The sequence below is a fragment of the Bradysia coprophila genome, assembly GCF_014529535.1.
Source record: "Bradysia coprophila strain Holo2 chromosome X unlocalized genomic scaffold, BU_Bcop_v1 contig_26, whole genome shotgun sequence".
NCBI classification, from domain to species: Eukaryota; Metazoa; Arthropoda; class Insecta; order Diptera; family Sciaridae; genus Bradysia; species Bradysia coprophila.
The window spans coordinates 5,348,564-5,366,976 of NW_023503313.1; the positions used below are offsets into that span (position 1 = coordinate 5,348,564).

General features: G+C 36.0%; 1 protein-coding gene across 2 annotated transcripts; it reads right to left on the minus strand.

Moving 5' to 3' along the window:
* Positions 1–3,588: 3,588 nt before the first annotated feature.
* Positions 3,589–4,744, minus strand: LOC119069069. 2 transcript variants are annotated; one of them, XM_037172948.1, is made up of 3 exons: positions 4,582–4,744; positions 4,059–4,454; positions 3,589–4,028 (listed from the first exon to the last, which is right to left on the minus strand). In XM_037172948.1, exons 2-3 carry the CDS (start codon positions 4,452–4,454, stop codon positions 3,654–3,656), a joined length of 771 nt encoding a protein of 256 aa, XP_037028843.1. In that variant the 5' UTR covers positions 4,582–4,744; the 3' UTR covers positions 3,589–3,653. The 2 variants fall into 2 exon arrangements, with proteins under 2 accessions (XP_037028843.1, XP_037028842.1); XM_037172947.1 differs by having other exon boundaries at positions 3,589–4,454; positions 4,582–4,742.
* Between the last annotated feature and the right edge of the window lie 13,669 nt (positions 4,745–18,413).

Below are 18,413 nucleotides of genomic sequence, written 5' to 3' on the forward strand. Positions count from 1 at the left end.
TTTTCATATGTGGAGAATTAATTCGGTTTTTGTATAAAGTTTTCGCAGACCTTCCGCTCATATTACAACAAATCGAATATTTCTATTCATTCAAAAACCACCGCATCACAAAAGTAGTATAATGAAACACTTTTTCATGGAAATTGCAATAAATGGAAATGGAATTTATCATGGCTTTTCGGCTCTGAAAATTTACATTATTTTTCATATGTTAACATGTTTCATATAAGTGGAATCTATGAATTTTCCGGGTGCAGGTGGCACGGTGTAAATATTTCTTTTCACGACCAAAAATTCGAAAAACAACTTTCGGTTTGTTCATCGTTTTGTTTGCCTTGCATTCGATTCATCTGAGAGGGCCTTCATGGATAGAAATTTACAATGAACCAAACCATTCATCGTAGTTACTTTAGAATTTTATCGCATTTTCGTGCTACATGACGAACAATACAACATCGAAAACTACCATTTTTCCATCGTTCGTACGTGTAGCCATCATAGTATAGGCAGGGTCTAGTTTTGGTACATTTATTTCAAAATTTATATTTTATCAAGTATGGTAACTTACACGGTTGGTTTGAAACGAGATTAAATAGGGAACGCCGACCACCAATTTTTTTTTTTTCATATTATTAATCAGTGATGGACAAGAACATCACACAGGAAAAAATCAGACCGAACGCCTAGGCCGTTTCTGAGAACCAGCAGCTGTGTCGTCCACGGCCGGCAGAGTAGCGGTTGATTCGGACTTATATTGGGATCGGTAGCGGGACTAATTCTAAGACACTTGGTTGGACAGCTGTAGCCCCAAGTAGTCGAAAAATCACGATTTTCAATCGACAATATATTCGAAAGGAAGCAACCGTGGAAGTTTCGGATTGTTGATATGGATGGAGGGTTACAAGCACTATCCACTACTAGTAACAGATTTTTTGGATGTTGTCTCTAATGGCCAATTTTTTGACCATCTTTTTTTTTGCTACCATCGGCGAACGTTCAACACTGCTAGAACGCTTCCAACGTACTTTTTAGCCCCGTACGAAGTACTGGGGGCTTATAAGATTAATATGCCGTTTGTAACACGTCGAATTGGAAGCAGACAGTAAGGGCAAAGCATTTGGCTATGTTCATAGATGACGAATCCGCAATAAAACAAGGCATCAGAACAGTCGGAGCGTTTGCTGCGACTTAGCCCCGTACAACCCGTAATCCTATTTCGTCCGCAACCATAATACGTCCGTAGCCCTAATAAGCCCGGAACCCTAATACGTTTACAACCCTCTAATGCGTCTGTTACCAAAATGCAAGTCAAGTTGGGCATTTTCAAATTTACTGAAACTGTTCATTTTTAAAATTGCGCATAGCGCAATTACGAAAGCCCGTACGAAGTACCTTTTAAATAAAACCAACAATTTACGACATTATTTTAGAAACCCAAAATTTTTTGCCAACTTTCTATTCGGCATTCAATTACCTCTCAAATGAAACAAAAACTAGCAAAATCGGATGAGATTTACTCGATTTATGTGCAAAAAACACTTAGGGCCGAGTAGCGGCCTTAGTCCAAGGGCCCAAATTTGAAACTTTTTCGCCATCATTCTATTCGGCATTCAATTATCTCTCAAATGAAACAAAAAACTAGCAAAATCGGATGAGATTTACTCGATTTATGTGCAAAAAACACTTAAGGCCGAGTAGCGGCCTTAGTCCAAGGGCCCTAATTTGAAACTTTTTTCGTCACGTTCTTTTCGGTATTCGATTACCTTCCATAAAAAACTAAAACTAGCAAAATCGGATGAGATTTACTCGATTTATGTGCAAAAAACACTTAGGGCCGAGTAACGACCTTTGAGCCCTCCCAACAAGCCCACGTTGCATCTTACCCAAAAACAATGTTCAGCAACTTTGTTCTACTCGTCAATACCTTTCATTTGATATATCACAAGCAGCTATTGCGTGCGTATTTCGGTAGATATCGTCGAAAGACTGAAAAACACCTATAGGGCCCTAGCTCTGGAGGGGCCGACCCTACCATGCCCATTTTCGAACTTGACCTTACTTTTGTCGATACCAATCGGGGAAAAAAAGAATTTTGAAAAAAGCTTGTGATTTACTCAAGCTAGAGGGGTCACGGACGGACGGACGGACGGACGGACATTTTTTTTATTGCGGATTCGTCATCTATGAACATAACCAAATGCTTTGCCCTTACTGTCTGCTTCCAATTCGACGTGTTACAAACGGCATATTAATCTTATAAGCCCCCAGTACTTCGTACGGGGCTAAAAATGTCCGTCCGTCCGTCCGTCTGTGACCCCTCTAGCTTGAGTAAATCACAACCTTTTTTCAAAATTCTTTTTTTTCCCTATTGGTATCGACAAAAGTAAGGTCAAGTTCGAAAATGGGCATGGTAGGGTCGGCCCCTCCAGAGCTTGGGCCCTATAGGTGTTTTTCAGTCTTTCGACGATATCTACCGAAATACGCACGCAATGGCTGCTTGTGATATATCAAATGAAAGGTATTGACGAGTAGAACAAATTTACTGAACATTGTTTTTGCGTAAGATGCAACACGGGCTCGTTGGGAGGGCTCAAAGGTCGTTACTCGGCCCTAAGTGTTTTTTGCACATAAATCGAGTAAATCTCATCCGATTTTGCTAGTTTTAGTTTTTTATGGAAGGTAATTGAATACCGAAAAGAACGTGGCGAAAAAAGTTTCAAATTAGGGCCTTTGGACTAAGGCCGCTACTCGGCCCTAAGTGTTTTTTGCACATAAATCGAGTAAATCTCATCCGATTTTGCTAGTTTTTGTTTCATTTGAGAGATAATTGAATGCCGAATAGAATGATGGCAAAAAAAGTTTTAAATTTGGGTCCTTGGACTAGGGCCGCTACTCGGCCCTAAGTGTTTTTTGCACGTAAATCGAGTAAATGTCATCCGATTTTGCCATGCCCAACTTGACTTGCATTTTGGTAACAGACGCATTAGAGGGTTGTAGACGTATTAGGGTTCCGGGCGTATTACGGCTACTGACGTATTATGGCTACGGACGAAATAGGATTACGGGTCGTACGGGGCTAAGTCGCAGCAAACGCTCCGACTGTTCTGATGCCTTGTTTTAATCAAAATATATACAGCTGCTTAGCCCTAAGCTTAAGCTTTGTAACGATACCAAACATGATACTCATGTTAAGCTCATCGATTCGAAGTCTAAGTACTTGTACCACTTGCCTTGTGTCATTTTTAAGAATCCTCGGTCGGAATCCCATTTAAAATCAAGAGTCAGAAACGTTAACAAACCAGTCGGTTGATATTTATTCATTTTTCATAAACAAAAAATTGTTTCGCTGGAATGTTACAGAAAGTTAGCAAAAATGTTGTTTCAGTTTTGTTATCATTTTGTTCTTCAGTTATGGGTTTCGTATTTAATTTCAGACCATATTCGTCTCACGGCTAGAGTAAATTAATAAAAATGTTCAATTGTAAGGGATTTTACAAATTCAATTCCTTCCACCGATCAATATCATCCTCCATCATCATGATTTCACATCTTATCTGAAATTTGCGCTACAAAGTAATCTTAATCCTATTTAATTCTAATCGAAATGCAATGAACAAAACTATCAAAAAATCATCCATCAGTCCTTCGTCCAATTATTTTTTGTGGTCGTCTGACGTTCCAGTTCCCGATTGATTTCGATGCTGCTTCTTCTGATGGATACGTAAGTTACCAATGTACGAGTAACTTGAACTACACTGATCGCACTCAAATCGCGGTGGTTCACAGCCTTCCTTTGGATGCTTTGCTTTAACGTGAAATTGTAGGCCCTGTCTGGCGCGATATTTTCTTGGGCAGTATTTGCACTGAAATCTCTTCAACGAATACCCTGCTTTCGAGCTGCGAAGCCCTGGTGTCGTTTCATTGTCAATTGCTCGAACTTTTCTTGATGGTTCACCATCAGTTTTTCGACGTGCAACCTTTAACGGTTTCTTGGTACTCATACCATAGATTTTGAAGTCACCACCAAGCAATTCGTCGTCCATCGATTGATTCACGAGTCTCACCATTGGAGAAATTGTGCTGCTTCGGCGGTTGTGAACAACATTGGCGATGGTTTTTTCTTGTTTCACTTGATCAGCGGGTACTCCCTGAGTATTGTTGTTATTACCGTTTTGGTCTTTGACAGCCAAATTACTATTTGTGGCTGTTTGGCCTTCCTCTGGCCGTTGAACTCCAGATATATTCAACTGCACTTCAAGGAAATCGTCAAATTCCAGTGGGCTGGTGTCGACAATATTTTGGCTATTGACATATTGTGCGAGTATATCCAGTTCAACTTGAAACTTAACCATGGCTCTGCTTACCTGAGCCTTTATCGTGTCAGTCAGTATTTGGTCATACTGTCCCTTTAAACTTTTGACCATGGAGGCCACAACATCACGAAAATGAGACATCTGGAAAAAATTGAAGAATTCCATTGAAATCAGCGCGGCATTTTTCTCCTATCATGTCAATAATTGTCTTAACCAAACTAAATTGATTTGATCGCAGAGAATGAACGATCGGACATGTATAACGTACCTTTTGATGCAAAACCTTTTTTTCGATATTAGATAACTTTAGAATAAACGATTGCACTGTCTTGGTTAACTAAACGCATCAAAAGACGTGTCGACAATTTTCGCAAGCCTTTAAATTGTTTGCTTTGTTTTGAACCGGTTGAACAGTCATAGGCATTGACACAGGGCTATCAACATAAAAATGCGAATGTTAGGCCCAAGGTAAATATATGGGCGGTGGTAATGCCATATATAACCGAATCAGATGTGCAGTGGCAAGAAAGTTTGCTTCTTCTTCTTTAAAATCATACAATTGCTTAGAAGCCTGTGCCGTCTGTTTTCTGATAGGCACAACATTTTGTAAAACACAAGTAAATCATAGTCAACCATTTTATAAAAAAGGTGTCATTAGCATCGAACTATTGTGCTAAGCAGACCAGAGAGCCGAGGAAAAATCGTTGGCGGCGGCTAGCCGTCCCAAAAGAGCGGGCGGCCGGCGGCTGAGTCGGCTTAGCCGTTCTAAGAGAGGTGGCGGCGACTGGGCGTAGCCGCCGGTAAAAAAGTCAGCTGGCGGCGGCTGTAGTAGTGTAGTATACATTTTCTTAAATTTTTTTTAAACAAAAGCTGAAGTATTAAAGACTACAATGTAGAGCACATGTGTGAAAGTTTTTTTGTTTGGGTGGGTCTCAAACACGAAAGTTCGAATTTGTCAGGTGTTACCCTCTCAAGTGGTTCTCCTTGATGAAAAAATAAGTTTTTTTTATTCTATGGTAACCCTCTTGGAGTCGATTTAAGGTTGCCGAAGTTGGTCGAAGCGTAGATTCGCAAGTCGCGACATGAAACTACTCCAAGCCACGCACATATCGACATAGGACTGAAAATTCGCAGGAAGGATAGTTCTTTGAAAATACTTTTGAGTGGAGTAGATTTAAAGTGAAATTCTATTGGCTATCTTTCCTGCTAATTTTCAGTCCTCTGTCGATGTGTTAGGTTGCGTGGATCACATTCGGCAGCGGCTTCAAGTAGTGTTCTATTCTACACTTTGACGAATTTCCGGCCAATCTGAAAAAGGATTATATTATTTAGGGTCAAGAAAAAATTAAAAAAAAGTTATAAAGTTGAAAAACTGAGATATTCTTCCCTTTACGAAATTTTTTAATTTTATACCTTTTTTTTCATTTTTTTTCTGTCCTAAAATAGAATCCATTTAAAAAGTTGTTATAAATTTTAATTCAAAAATTTTAATTAATCGTCAAATAAAATATATCAGCCGCCGAGTCAGCCGACCTAAGGCACTGGCGGCGGCTGTCGGCGGCTAGCCGCATTCAGCCGACCAAAAACACCGGCGGCGGCGGCGGGCATTTTAGCCGTCAGCCGCCGCTTTCGGCCGGCTGAAAATCGGCGGCTCTCTGGTCTGGCTAAGCCGCGCGTCTGAATGGCATTACCTCCGCCCATATATTTACCTTGGTTAGGCCTTATCACACTGTTCATATGGTTCATATTCAACAAAATATTCAGATTATGAAAGAACAGGTTGTGATAACTCTCGGATAATTTGTGTGAGATCACTTTCAAAAATACGTCTGGGGGCCGATTAGCATCACTTTCCTTTCTACACTAAAAATTCACCACGAGTTTTTATTGGAGAAATTTAATTGCGTGGAAAACGGTTTCTACGCGTGCACCTAATATGATTGCTGGTAAATATTGGATTTATTGTATGAATTTAAAATAGATAACAGCTAAATAAATGCATTTACTTACTTACTCATTGCAGATTGTGTGAAATGTCAACTTGAAGAAAATAAAGTTTTTTCTTCAAGTTTTGTTTTCATACAATCTATAATGAGAGTGTTTAACAAAACATGTCTAAATTATCAAAATGTGCTTTTCATCCTCATTCGTAAGTGTAAACCTTTTCTGTCAGAACCTTGCTTTCGATAGAGGATGCTTATACCAAGGTTGTATATCACAAGGGTACGCTGATTGACAATATTTCGCCTCAGCGATCGGCGTTACCTCCTCATATAAGTTCATATTTAAATAACAATAAAACTGTCTGTCAAAAGATCTGTTCATTGCTTTGTTGTTATACACTTTGATCCATAACTTAAATAGATACAAAACTTAAATTTTATGTCTACTGTGAAATGAAATGAGCATTGGTTCCGTTGCATTTTGTTTTCACTACACAGAGATATTTGTTACCGATTTAAAATTAAAATTCGATCAGGATGAGAAAAAAATGCTGAATGTTTGAAGAGGTTCGATGTTCGATGATTGAAATATTGAAAAATGCGTAAAATAGACTCCAAATTTTACATATCACATTTGAGTGTAACATGCTTGGAGCTATGCCACAACTTAACTTTGAATTAATTTCTTTGTCGTTTTCACTGACTGCTACCAAACAGAGTTATATTTTGTATGAACTGTTTTTTACAGTGTAGTGTCTTATAGTTGTGTTTCGATAATTATCAAAATATCTATATTTTGATATTTATCTGAAAATTCATGATAATATACCGATATATCGGAATATATCGATAAATATCAGAATTTCGGACCGAAATATCGATATATCGAATTATCGATATCTTGATAATTATCAAAATATCAATAATTATCGATTATCGATATTTTTTTGAAAATTATCGATAATCATTATCATTATCGCCCATGCCTACTCCGGGTACACGGTGGGGCTGAACCAAATTTAAATAAAAAGGTGGGATAACCTCAATTTTTTTTTCATGAAATGTTAGCATGGGTTGAGTGTAGATAATATACATAAAAAATAAAAAAAATCACCGAGCCGTTTTTCAGAAAGCACTTTTCAACTGTTTGTAGACTGTCTCATGCATATGTAGAACGTTTTTTTTTATATGCTAAGCTAACGTAAGTATAGCCAGTGCTCTCAGCTTTCGATTGAAAGCAGAGACGGTAGTTGCTAAACTTTCCAAACTTATACGGCAAGTATGGTATAAATCGAAAGCTGAGAGCACTGGCTATACTTACGTTAGCTTAGCATATCAAAAAAACGTCCTACACATGCATGAGACAGTCTACAAACAGTTGAAAAGTGCTTTCTGAAAAACGGCTCGGTGATTTTTTTTATTTTTTATGTATATTATCTACACTCAACCCATGCTAACATTTCATGAAAAAAAAGTTGAGGTTATCCCACCTTTTTATTTAAATTTGGTTCAGCCCCACCGTGGGTAATCCATTTGAGTTTTAACTTACTTACTTTGTAAGTTTTAAGATATGTCAATTAAGCTTAATTTCGATTTGAAAACTTTCATTTTAAAAGTCGCACAACTGCATACATCATTTGTTTGTGTGGAATGGCTAGTTAGCGATACCTTTTTTATATTTTATTTTCGTAATTTGTGAATATAATCACAACCGGGTAAAAAAAACTCAAACTTATGTACTTACAATTTAAGAAATGTGTTTGCTTTTCCATGGAGGCCATTACACCTTAATTCGGTTGTCTTATTCGATTATTAATGCTTGAAGACAGGAGATTTTTCTTCAATTTATGTGAGAGGCGTTCTTATAAATCAGCAAAGGAAAAAAACTTTTGCTGCTTAATGTATCTGTTCTTCGGTAACGATTGAGATTACTTATACTTTCAGCATTGTGATAATCATCACAACTGGTGTATAGAAATTCTGTGAAAATAAAATCAAAATTTTTTTTTTTGCTAAATCAAACTTCCATTATCCTGACTTTCAGACAAAATACATCGATTAAACTGAGGGGCATATCATCTCTCAGACGAACTTTTTAGTCAATATATAATCTTCCATCTCCGTCCAATTACAATTGATATTGAACTTCTATCCATAAATAAATGTACATACTAGGTATATGGCCTATTCTTCGAAATCGGTCGATTTATCTTTAACGCATCCATTACTCATGCCAAAATAATATGAAAATGAGTACGTTTGATTACGTTTTTAAAATCATTGTACATACCACGATGATCCTACGCGATGACATTAGACTATATGTATAAAATCCAGACTGGTTTGTGCACAATGAAACCCGGAGGAAATATCGATTTCGTACATATAAGCAAACTCACCTTTCAATGAAAATCGCTATTTCCTCCGCCCCGTGCAAATTTTGACATTAGACCATATCTATAGAGTATACTTTCATTGCCAATTTACAGACTAGATGTCAATGCTACGTGAAATGAGTTGGGATGGATTTCGGACTAAGTTGACTCGACCAGCTGTCTTTCGAAATATTTTCAACTGCAGACACTACAATACAGCTGAATTTTTTTATAAAAATAATTTTGACAGACAGGCTTGTATGGAAATCCAACATAACAACGAAAAAAAATTTGAATTTTCATACAAAATTCAAATTTTTAACGGTCAAAAATTGTTTTTATAAAAAAATTCAGCTGTACTCTTCACTGTCCCTTTCATATATTCAAACCGTTAAATTCTTTCCGGTTCAAAAAGAAACATTTTGTCTTTCATTAAATTTACAAAAGCCTGTTTAATTTTTCGCAATCAGAATGGTTTTCGTGCAATTATTTCAGTAGATTGTTCAATCAATTTTCAGCTTGTCTAACAATTGGCGTTCTTCAATTATTTTTCTTTTATCGGAAGGAAAGAGTTTGTTCATCGATTAAATTGTAGTGCCGATTAAATTATGTGAAAAATATTTATTTTTATGTAACAGAAACCCGTCATGTGTCAGTTCAAACTTAACACTTTATAGAGCTTGCATTCGCTTCGTTATGGGAGTTCTTTTTGTTTATGAAATGAAACACCTGCCATGCTTTTATTACCCCTCATACAAACATAACATACGTGTGGTGAAAGTGGAAAGTGTACATGAATTAGAAAATAAGAGAGAAGAAAATGGAAAGTCTTTGCAGAGTCTGGTTGGTTGGTACATTAGTGTCTCGTTGGGACATTTTTTGTTGAGATGTGTGGAAAGGTTATTTCGAGCCGAAAGCGAGAAATGCATCTCACACGTCGAATAAAAAATTTCCCAGCGAGACAGTACGACACTTTTATTTGTTGTCTTGCGGCCAGAAAATGCGAAAAACTGATTTTGAGCGAGACGGTAAGGATTCAGCATTACTAATGAGGCGTTTACTTTGCGGCAACAAAAATTGTTGGTAGACTGTGCTATAAATAGTTTCAGAAAGAGAGGTAATTTTTACACAGGGGCACTGTTAGCATAAAAATAATTGTGTGACACAGCGTTTTGTTTTACGTTTTCTTTTGTAATTGTAGCATGTTCCATGGGCTTCATTTTTTTTTTTTTGGGAAAGAGATTTTTAATTTTCAAAGAAAACACCTCGATTTTCTTGAAGTCTTTCAACGGAATTTAGAATAAAACGAATACAAACATTTCCCAGAGAGGAGCCATTTTTTTTTTCTTCATTTTGATCATGAAATAAGACAACCAAAAATTGATTTTCTGTCTGTAGTTTTAAGTTATATAATACTGTTGCGAAAGTGTAAGTTCCGTCGATTTCTCTGCGTTTCATTCCGTTTATGCGACGGCATGTGTACAATCCATCGTTATGGAGAGCAAGGGAGACAAGGGATAAAAAGTTGAAAAAGTTGAATTTTTTGATCCAAAGCAAAGCCGAGGTCAACTATCACACGAAAATGTGACTTTTGAAACTTAATCCAGAATTCTTGTTTTTCTAGTGGTGTGATAAACGAATTGGAGCGAATTTGCATGTAACGATGGAAGTTATATTTCCACGACAGTAACAATTTAACGCATATATACTTAAAAACCAAAGATAAATTGTAAAGAGTCATTAAAAGTAAGTTATTTAATTTTAGATGAATGTAGGTAGTTATGTATCATGATTATAATGAAATAAAGATTAATTTTTTGTGCAAAAAATTTCCTTTCGTTTTTAAACATTCATTCCATCTGAATAGCAACGTGTAGCAGAACTATACTTATTATGTTTTGGAGTAAACGTTTTCGTCGTGTAACGATTCCTTGAATATTGCTGAGTAGTAGAATGAGACATCGACCAACGAACAGTCTAATAGTTAGTGAAAAATTATTTAAGTAAACTCAATTTCTCGCCAAACATTTTTTCACGTTTTTCGAATGTATTTACCATTAAGAGGCATACGCTGAAAAGCATACACTTGGGCGTTTTTTAAATACTGCATTTTAGTTTACTTTTGATGATATCTTTCCACCAGAATTCACTTTCAAAAATGTACGACCTCGAATGTATTAGCTTTATTAGCTCTGAGAAAACTGAGCAGTTTATGAAAATTTCGTTAAGCTGCTCACGTTTCTCAGAGCCGGTCAAACGACTACAACCAAAACTGTTTTTTTAAGGATTGTGATGAACAGATATGATCAAAAATGAAACATGAGATACGCAAATGTAGGCTACAATTTTAGCTAAGCACCGATGCCTCTTAAGATTAAGACGAATCAACACAAAGGATTTTTTTTTCTTTTCTGGAAAAATTGGGATCATCGTTTTGTGTCAAAAGTTATCCAAAATATATTATTCTTGCGCACAGATTTAGACTACAATTTAGCGTTGTGTCGATTCGTCTTAAAACTTTTCATTAAGTCATTGTGGTTGTGTGCTATTTACTAGTATTATAAAAATACAAGGATGTGACGACAAGAATAATACCAACTTATTGTTGTCAGCAGTGTCTTGAAATAAATTTTAATGGAACGCAATGAGATGGAGTAAACATCAAATAACATCGGACAATACAATGGATGGAAAAGGTTATTTGTTACCATTAAAAATATGAGTTAAGTACATAATACCTTCAATAGGAACAAACTGTATTTGACATAAAAAAGGATTTCAGTTGAAAATTCTTTACGATTTGTAAACTATTTTCTATAACCTGTAGTTACATTTCTATCAAATATACTTAAAACGGACGGATATCTATGCACATGCACACCTAAAATGCAATATTTGATTTTGTACAACAAAATATTTTGCTTAAAGCGAAATGAAATTTCATCAGAAAATTATTTTTAGCCCCGTACGAAGTACAAAGGGGCTTTTAGGATTACGATGCCGTGTGTAATTGCCGAAGCAGACGGTAAGGGCAAAGTGTTTGCCTATGTTCATAGATGACGAATCCGCAATAAAAATTTTGTCTGTCCGTCTGTCCGTCTGTCCGTCACGTCGATATCTTGAGTAAATCAAATCCGATTTCAAAAAAAAATTTTTCCCTGAAAGATAGTCAAAATAGTGAGGCTAAGTTCGAAGATGGGCATATTTAGGTCGGCGTTGGAAATGTAAATGAAACGGCAAAAGATAGGTAATGTCGATACCAATCCAGGAAAAAAAAAGTTTATTAAAATCGGGTGAATGGCCCGTGAGTTAGGGCCCTAGAAGTGAAAGGCTACTCGGCCCTAAGTGTATTTTGCATATAACTCGAGTAAATTTCACCCTTTTTTCGTGATTTTTGTTTCATTTGAAAGGTAATCGAAGCCCGAATATAATGTGGCGAAGAACGTTTTAAATTTGGGTCCTTGGACTGAGGCCGCTCCTCGGCCCTAAGTGTATTTTGCATATAAATCGAGTAAATCTCATCCAATTTTGCTAGTTTTTGTCTAATATGAAAGGTAATTGAATACCGAATAGAATGTGGTGAGAAAAATGTTTGAAAATTAGGTCCTTGGACTGAGGCCGCTCCTCGGCCCTAAGTGTATTTTGCATATAAGTCGAGTAAATTTGATCCGATTTTCCTAATTTTTGTTTCATTTGAAAAGTAATCGAACGAGGAATAGAATGTTTTTGAAAAAAAATTAAATTTGGGTCCTTGGACTAAGGCCGCTACTCGGCCCTAAGTGTATTTTGCATATAACTCGAGTAAATTTCATCCGTTTTTCCTAATTTTTGTTTCATTTAAAAGGTAATTGAACATCGAATAGAATGTTGTTGAAAAAAATTTAAAATTTGGGTCCTTGGACTAAGGCCTCTCCACGGCCCTAAGTGTGTTTTGCATATAACTCGAGTAAATTTGATCCGATTTTCCTAAATTTTGTTTCATTTGAAAGGTAATCGAACACCAAATAGAATGTTGTTGGGAAAAAAATTAAATTTGGGTCCTTGGACTAAGCCCGCTACACGGCCTAAGTGTATTTTGCATATATCTCGAGTAAATTTCGTCCGATTTTCCTAATTTTTGTTTCATTTGGAAGGTAATCGAAGGCCAAATATAATGATGTTGAAAAAAAAATAAATTTTGGTCGTTGGACTAAGGCCGTAACTAGGCCTTAGGCCTCTCAATAAATTAAAATTTTAGGTCAACTTGAAATTTGTGTTACATTTGAAAGGAACGTCGTACGGGGCTTCGTAATTGCGCTATGCGCAATTTGTAAGATGTACACATTTCATAATAATTTGACTTCAACTAGGGTGACAGACGCACTAGGGTCACGTGCGCAATAGATGTACGGGTTCGTACGGGGCTCAGTCGCAGCAAACGCTCCGACTGTTCTGACGGCTCGTTTTATAGTGCAGTAATAGATCAGGGCTTATATTGTAAAATATTTCACCAAAAATTCACTAAAAATTTAGTGAAATTATTCTGAGTATTAGGCCCTGTCTGAAACTGTATAACAATTAGAACAAAAGTTTTCGATTTAATGCAATTATTTCATCGACACAGGAGAATACGGATTACATTTTTTTTAAACTTAATTACACGGAACTTAATTTAAATGGCTTACCGTTACACAGAAAATTTACATGAAAAAAACGTTAAACATGGAATAATAAAGTGCATTGCATTAAAAGCTTGGGATTTATGTGTGGATGTGAATGCAGATTCATGCAATACAACAGGCACTATGTTATATGGTTTCATCCCCAGTTTCATTCGAATGTCATATAACTTTTGTCTGCCTTGAACGATAATCTCGCTATTCACCCTCTAATCTAATGCAAAATTGTTTATTTATATCGATACATCTGTTCTCGGCAGATAAAGTAGCGTATATTGCTTATTTTGACGATTTTATGTACCACGCCTTTAGCGTGGTAGTTTACTTCCAAATCGTCAAAATAAACATTTTGGACAGAGCAAAATTATAGCCAAAGCAGAGAAATGATCAGATGGCGTTGCCGCTGCGTCATCAATATCCATATAAACTCAAGATAAATTTGACGTTTCTGTCGTTCTATGAAAAATGCGTATATTCTATCCGGCTGGACCGGCGCAACGCTACTTGCTATTATTTCTCTGATCCATAAGTATTACATGGTACTATTGTAAAAGTGACATCATTTTCCATGTACTTTCAACATATACTAGTCAGCGGATTATTTGGATTTGGTAAGCGAAGACAGATCCAAATTCATTTTTTTTTCTTCTTAAAACTAGGGCAAAAATAGGCAGATGCTTATCATTTCTCAATTTCCATGTAAAAATGAACGGGGACAATACTTTTTGGGAAAAGGATCTTTTACAAACATTACCACAAAACAAATATCACTTTCGAGCGGCTCTATGCAGCATTATAATTGACTCTGAAGTAGAAGTTTTCCCTTTCAAGCTTTTCGGTGTATTATAGTTTTAAAAAAAAGTTCAGCGAATCTGGGGTAAATAATAACAATGAGTGTTGTTTGCTACGAAAGACCAAATAATGCAGACTGTACATTCATACGGTAACCCCCATAGCAAATCCTCACAAAAACAGTGTATTGTACATTCAAATTTATGTTGTTTACCAAGCGGTTGGTAAATGATTCGAATACATGAAACATCTATAGCTCTAATGTATAATAAGTATGATAAGTGCACAAGGTTTTGTGTTTTTTTTTTTAATTATGTTCATCGACTCAGAGAACAGTTGCATCACTCGAACTTTAAAATCAATTTTGTTTGTTAGACGTTAGAATTAGTGGCTTTGAACAAATCAGTCCCGCATTATTACGTGACACAATTTATGCAATGATGTTTTTACACTGCCCCAAATAAATGTTCTTAGGAAAGGATTTTCAATGATTTTCTGAGGATTTTTTTAATAGTTTTTTTCTGAGGATTTTCTGATGAAAGATTTTCTAGTTTTCAAAAAGAAAATGCGAAAATTGAATGTAACTTAAAAATATATTTTTGTTGAAATTGAAATTCATGTCCTGTCGCTGAAAATTCGAAAATGTAACCTTTTTTTGCACGCACATTCAATAAAAATTTTATTTTCAAATTTCATTCTTCATTTTGCACCAATTTTGATTTTTTACTATAGGTTTGTTCCAAGGTCGTTTACAAATGTCAAATTTCATCCACAGAAGGCAAGTTAGCCTCAACTTTGACTAAAATTTTAACGAAAAATTTGAAAAAAAAATTGTTGGCTATGTTCATCTCTGTGCATGAAATCGTTGTCTTTCGTGTTGTCAAAGTTCGGGCTTACAGTTAATTGGAATAATCCTATAGATGATGGCTAAATTCAAAAATGGAAAGTGCGGAGGTCTTTCTAACGCAACGTCATTTTCATACAAGGAAGCGTTGAAATGTATTTTTCGGTTCACTTTTGCATTGAAACGTTCACTTAAAATTCAAGTTTTAGGCACACCTACGGCGTTAATTCATTGGGTTAATTCACTATTACCTTCCCCTACAGTTCAAAAACAAAGGTCGTAGAACGGATGTTTTTCGTTCGTACCAGACTCTCGACCTAGTATTTTAACGGAATTGAATTGAGTCCTTTAAAATGATGATTGTAAAATTATCACGCGACAAACTTGCCCTGTGATGACATCAACTGAAACACCAAACAGAACAAAGTTCATGCGTAATCTCACACAAAAAATAATTGAATTTTTTCCAATCAACAATTTAATGACGACGGGTGACGTTTTGTTTTTTCCTGCCAGAATGTAAAGTACAAACACTGTGATATGATCAAATGCAGCAAATCGCGGTGTAGGTTCCTTTCATTCGGACAAAAATTATCACTGGGCGAAATTGGCGAAATTGCGTCTTGCTTGGCAGGTTACTCCTGATGTGATACATATATTCGTTACGACTAGAATATCACACCCAGAGTTCCTGTCAATTTAGACACACATTTTCTGTATTGTTGTTATGTCTTTTACAATTCGAAGGTTTGAACTACGAATTTTTGGCACAAGATATTTTCTTCTGGATGCAACGTATTTCTACAATTCGACGACGGCTACTTTTACGATATAAAGCGCAAATGTTCGATCTAGTCACTAGATATGACCACAGGGACTAATCCAATATTCGCTCTTTAATAGTAGTGGTGTATGTAGTGCTACGGGTGCTACGTTACATTGATGTCTGTTGCAAAGGAAAATGTCACCATTTCTTGTAAGTGAATACTGAACAAATGTATGATGGTAAAATATGTTAAAAGGTTGAGAACGTACTTCACTTTGATTTTTTTATCACCACAAAACTTTACGAAATTGACCAAGGCAAACAGCCTGCTTGTAGTTATCAAGTAATGTCCGAACGTGGAATGGGAATGTAGTTCCCTATCAGTTCATTATTTAAAACAAAATTAGCTGCTGCAACCCCCACCCCGAGAGCATCATGTCTGTGAAATGCGTTAGTGCATTAAAGTATTGGTAAAAATCAAATTTCTCACATTTATTGTGTCGGAAAAAATATTCAAATTGTGGGTTGTAAAAATCCTCTACCTCTATAGACTCAGCAGGTAGCCTGCAATCTTGGGTTAGATTTTTTACAACGTCATTTCGAATTGAGATTTCCAGCGTGTTTGCACATTTTTTTCTTCATGATATGTAAGAGTGAAAAAGAAATATTTTGGAATAGTTTTTGTTGTTAAGAAGTTAGGTAGAAGGATACTACACATACAGGTTTGAATACATGAGAACTTCTTAATCTATCGGTTTACTTTTGTAGAAATAGTACAGCGGCTTTCAACTGAAATTGTTTTGCACTTACGAACATTACTTTATGAACAGGAGCAGAGGACGAAAATACATTCAAAGGAGGGACCTAAATCCCGTTACAATCGTTTACGAATTCGTTTCATTCGAAAGGCTTACTTATGCATTAAAGTCCCTCATCAAATCGACTGATGTTGCGTGGTTTACTTTGCTCTGCCATGCCTTTACGATACATTTTGAATTCAAATTTCTAGAGTTCGGAAAACCATTCTTATATATCTTAAAAGGCGATTTCTTGATAAGATTCTCGTCGCTTTTGTGTACTGGCTTCTCCGTCGTTTCACATTCACTCGACAGTAAACCCAATAAATTATTTGCTGATTGGAAAAGTATCCAGAAAGGTGGAAGAAATAGATCTATTGTATCGTACAGTAAAACCAAGCTTCCCCTGCAAGTGCGGTAACATCTTTTATATGCGACTCTGACGTCTTTAAGACGTCTTTACTAAAAATTTTCCCCATCGTCGTTTCGAATGTCGCTTTCTCAATTATTTACTTATTTATTAAGTCGACCCTTTAACCATATAACTTTCTGAGTACATTATACTGGACCCGACAATAAATTACAACGAATTAATGAAAGTGTGATGAAACAAATAAATGAAAAGTAAACGAAACAAGCAAATTTAAAACATAAAACGCAACGAAGACGGGTTCATTAAGAGGCATCGATGCTTTGCTGAAAAGCATACATTTGGGCGTTTTTTAAACACTGGATTTTAGTTTACTTTTGATGATAACTATCCACCAGAATTCTGTTTTGTACGACCGCAATAACGACCACGTGATAGCTTTCAACAGAAAAAATAATTTGGTTGTAGCGTAATTGCTCTTATGTCAATAGGCCATCTGAATGGCCTTTGCTTTAACGTGTAGGCAACCGGTCGTTGAAAATAACAAAATTAAAATTTCAATCACTCTCCAAATTTTCAAATCAACGAAATTTTAGTAGGTGCGTTTCGAGAGTTTCGATAACAGTCTTTTCGACAAATGTAAACAAGCAAGTTGCTCAAAAACACACGAATGAGTTTACGAGTATCAGAAAGTTGTTTCCAAAGTAAAGTTAAGTATCTTCATCTGAGCAAAGCGATGGAATGACAGAAGATGCATGAGTGTTCTGTCATTTTTTTTTCGCTTCAACGTACTAGATCATCGAAAATGTATGTAAAATCTTCGGAAAAAAATGATGGCTTAAAAAACGATAAGTGATCATCTCTAAAGTACCTTAGCGATCAAATTCTTTGTTTTCAATCGATCAATTCTTATTTTCCTTTTACAAAATTGTTATTTTAAGGTAATCAGTTTAAGAGCGCTCATCCCTTGGCAATTTTGTAGCCTACATTTGTGCGCGAAAATATTCGTTTTTTGATGATTTCTCCGAGCCAAAATCTTTTTTCGAAAAAGCAAAAACATTAAAGCATGTAAAAATTTGTTATTTTTAATGGAAAAATTGGTTTGTGGTTGATAACTCAACCCACTTGGAGAAACCTTTGCAAACCACATAAATTTACTCATTTGCAAAGGTTTCTCCAAGTGGGATAAGTTATAAATTAAGATTGGCTCACCTAGTTTGTGTATATTACGTAGGTGGAAGCACGGGGTTTCAGGGGGTTTCGAACATTTAGTTTTTTCATGTTGCAGATATTGCAGTGTCAAATTCTGTCCAAGATGTGACATATTTGCAAGGTATTGGCCTTTTTCACAAAGTATAATCAGCGTAACCTTCGTAAAAAGAATCTTGAATCTGACAAGAGCACGTGTGCCAACGTGTAAAAAACAAATGTTCAAAACCCCCTGCTGAACCGTGGCGATCCTCTTGTCAAACGGACAGTACATAAACAAATTCCATCATTTATCATCCACAAACCAATTTTTCCTTTAAAAGTAACCGATTTTTGCAGGCTTTAA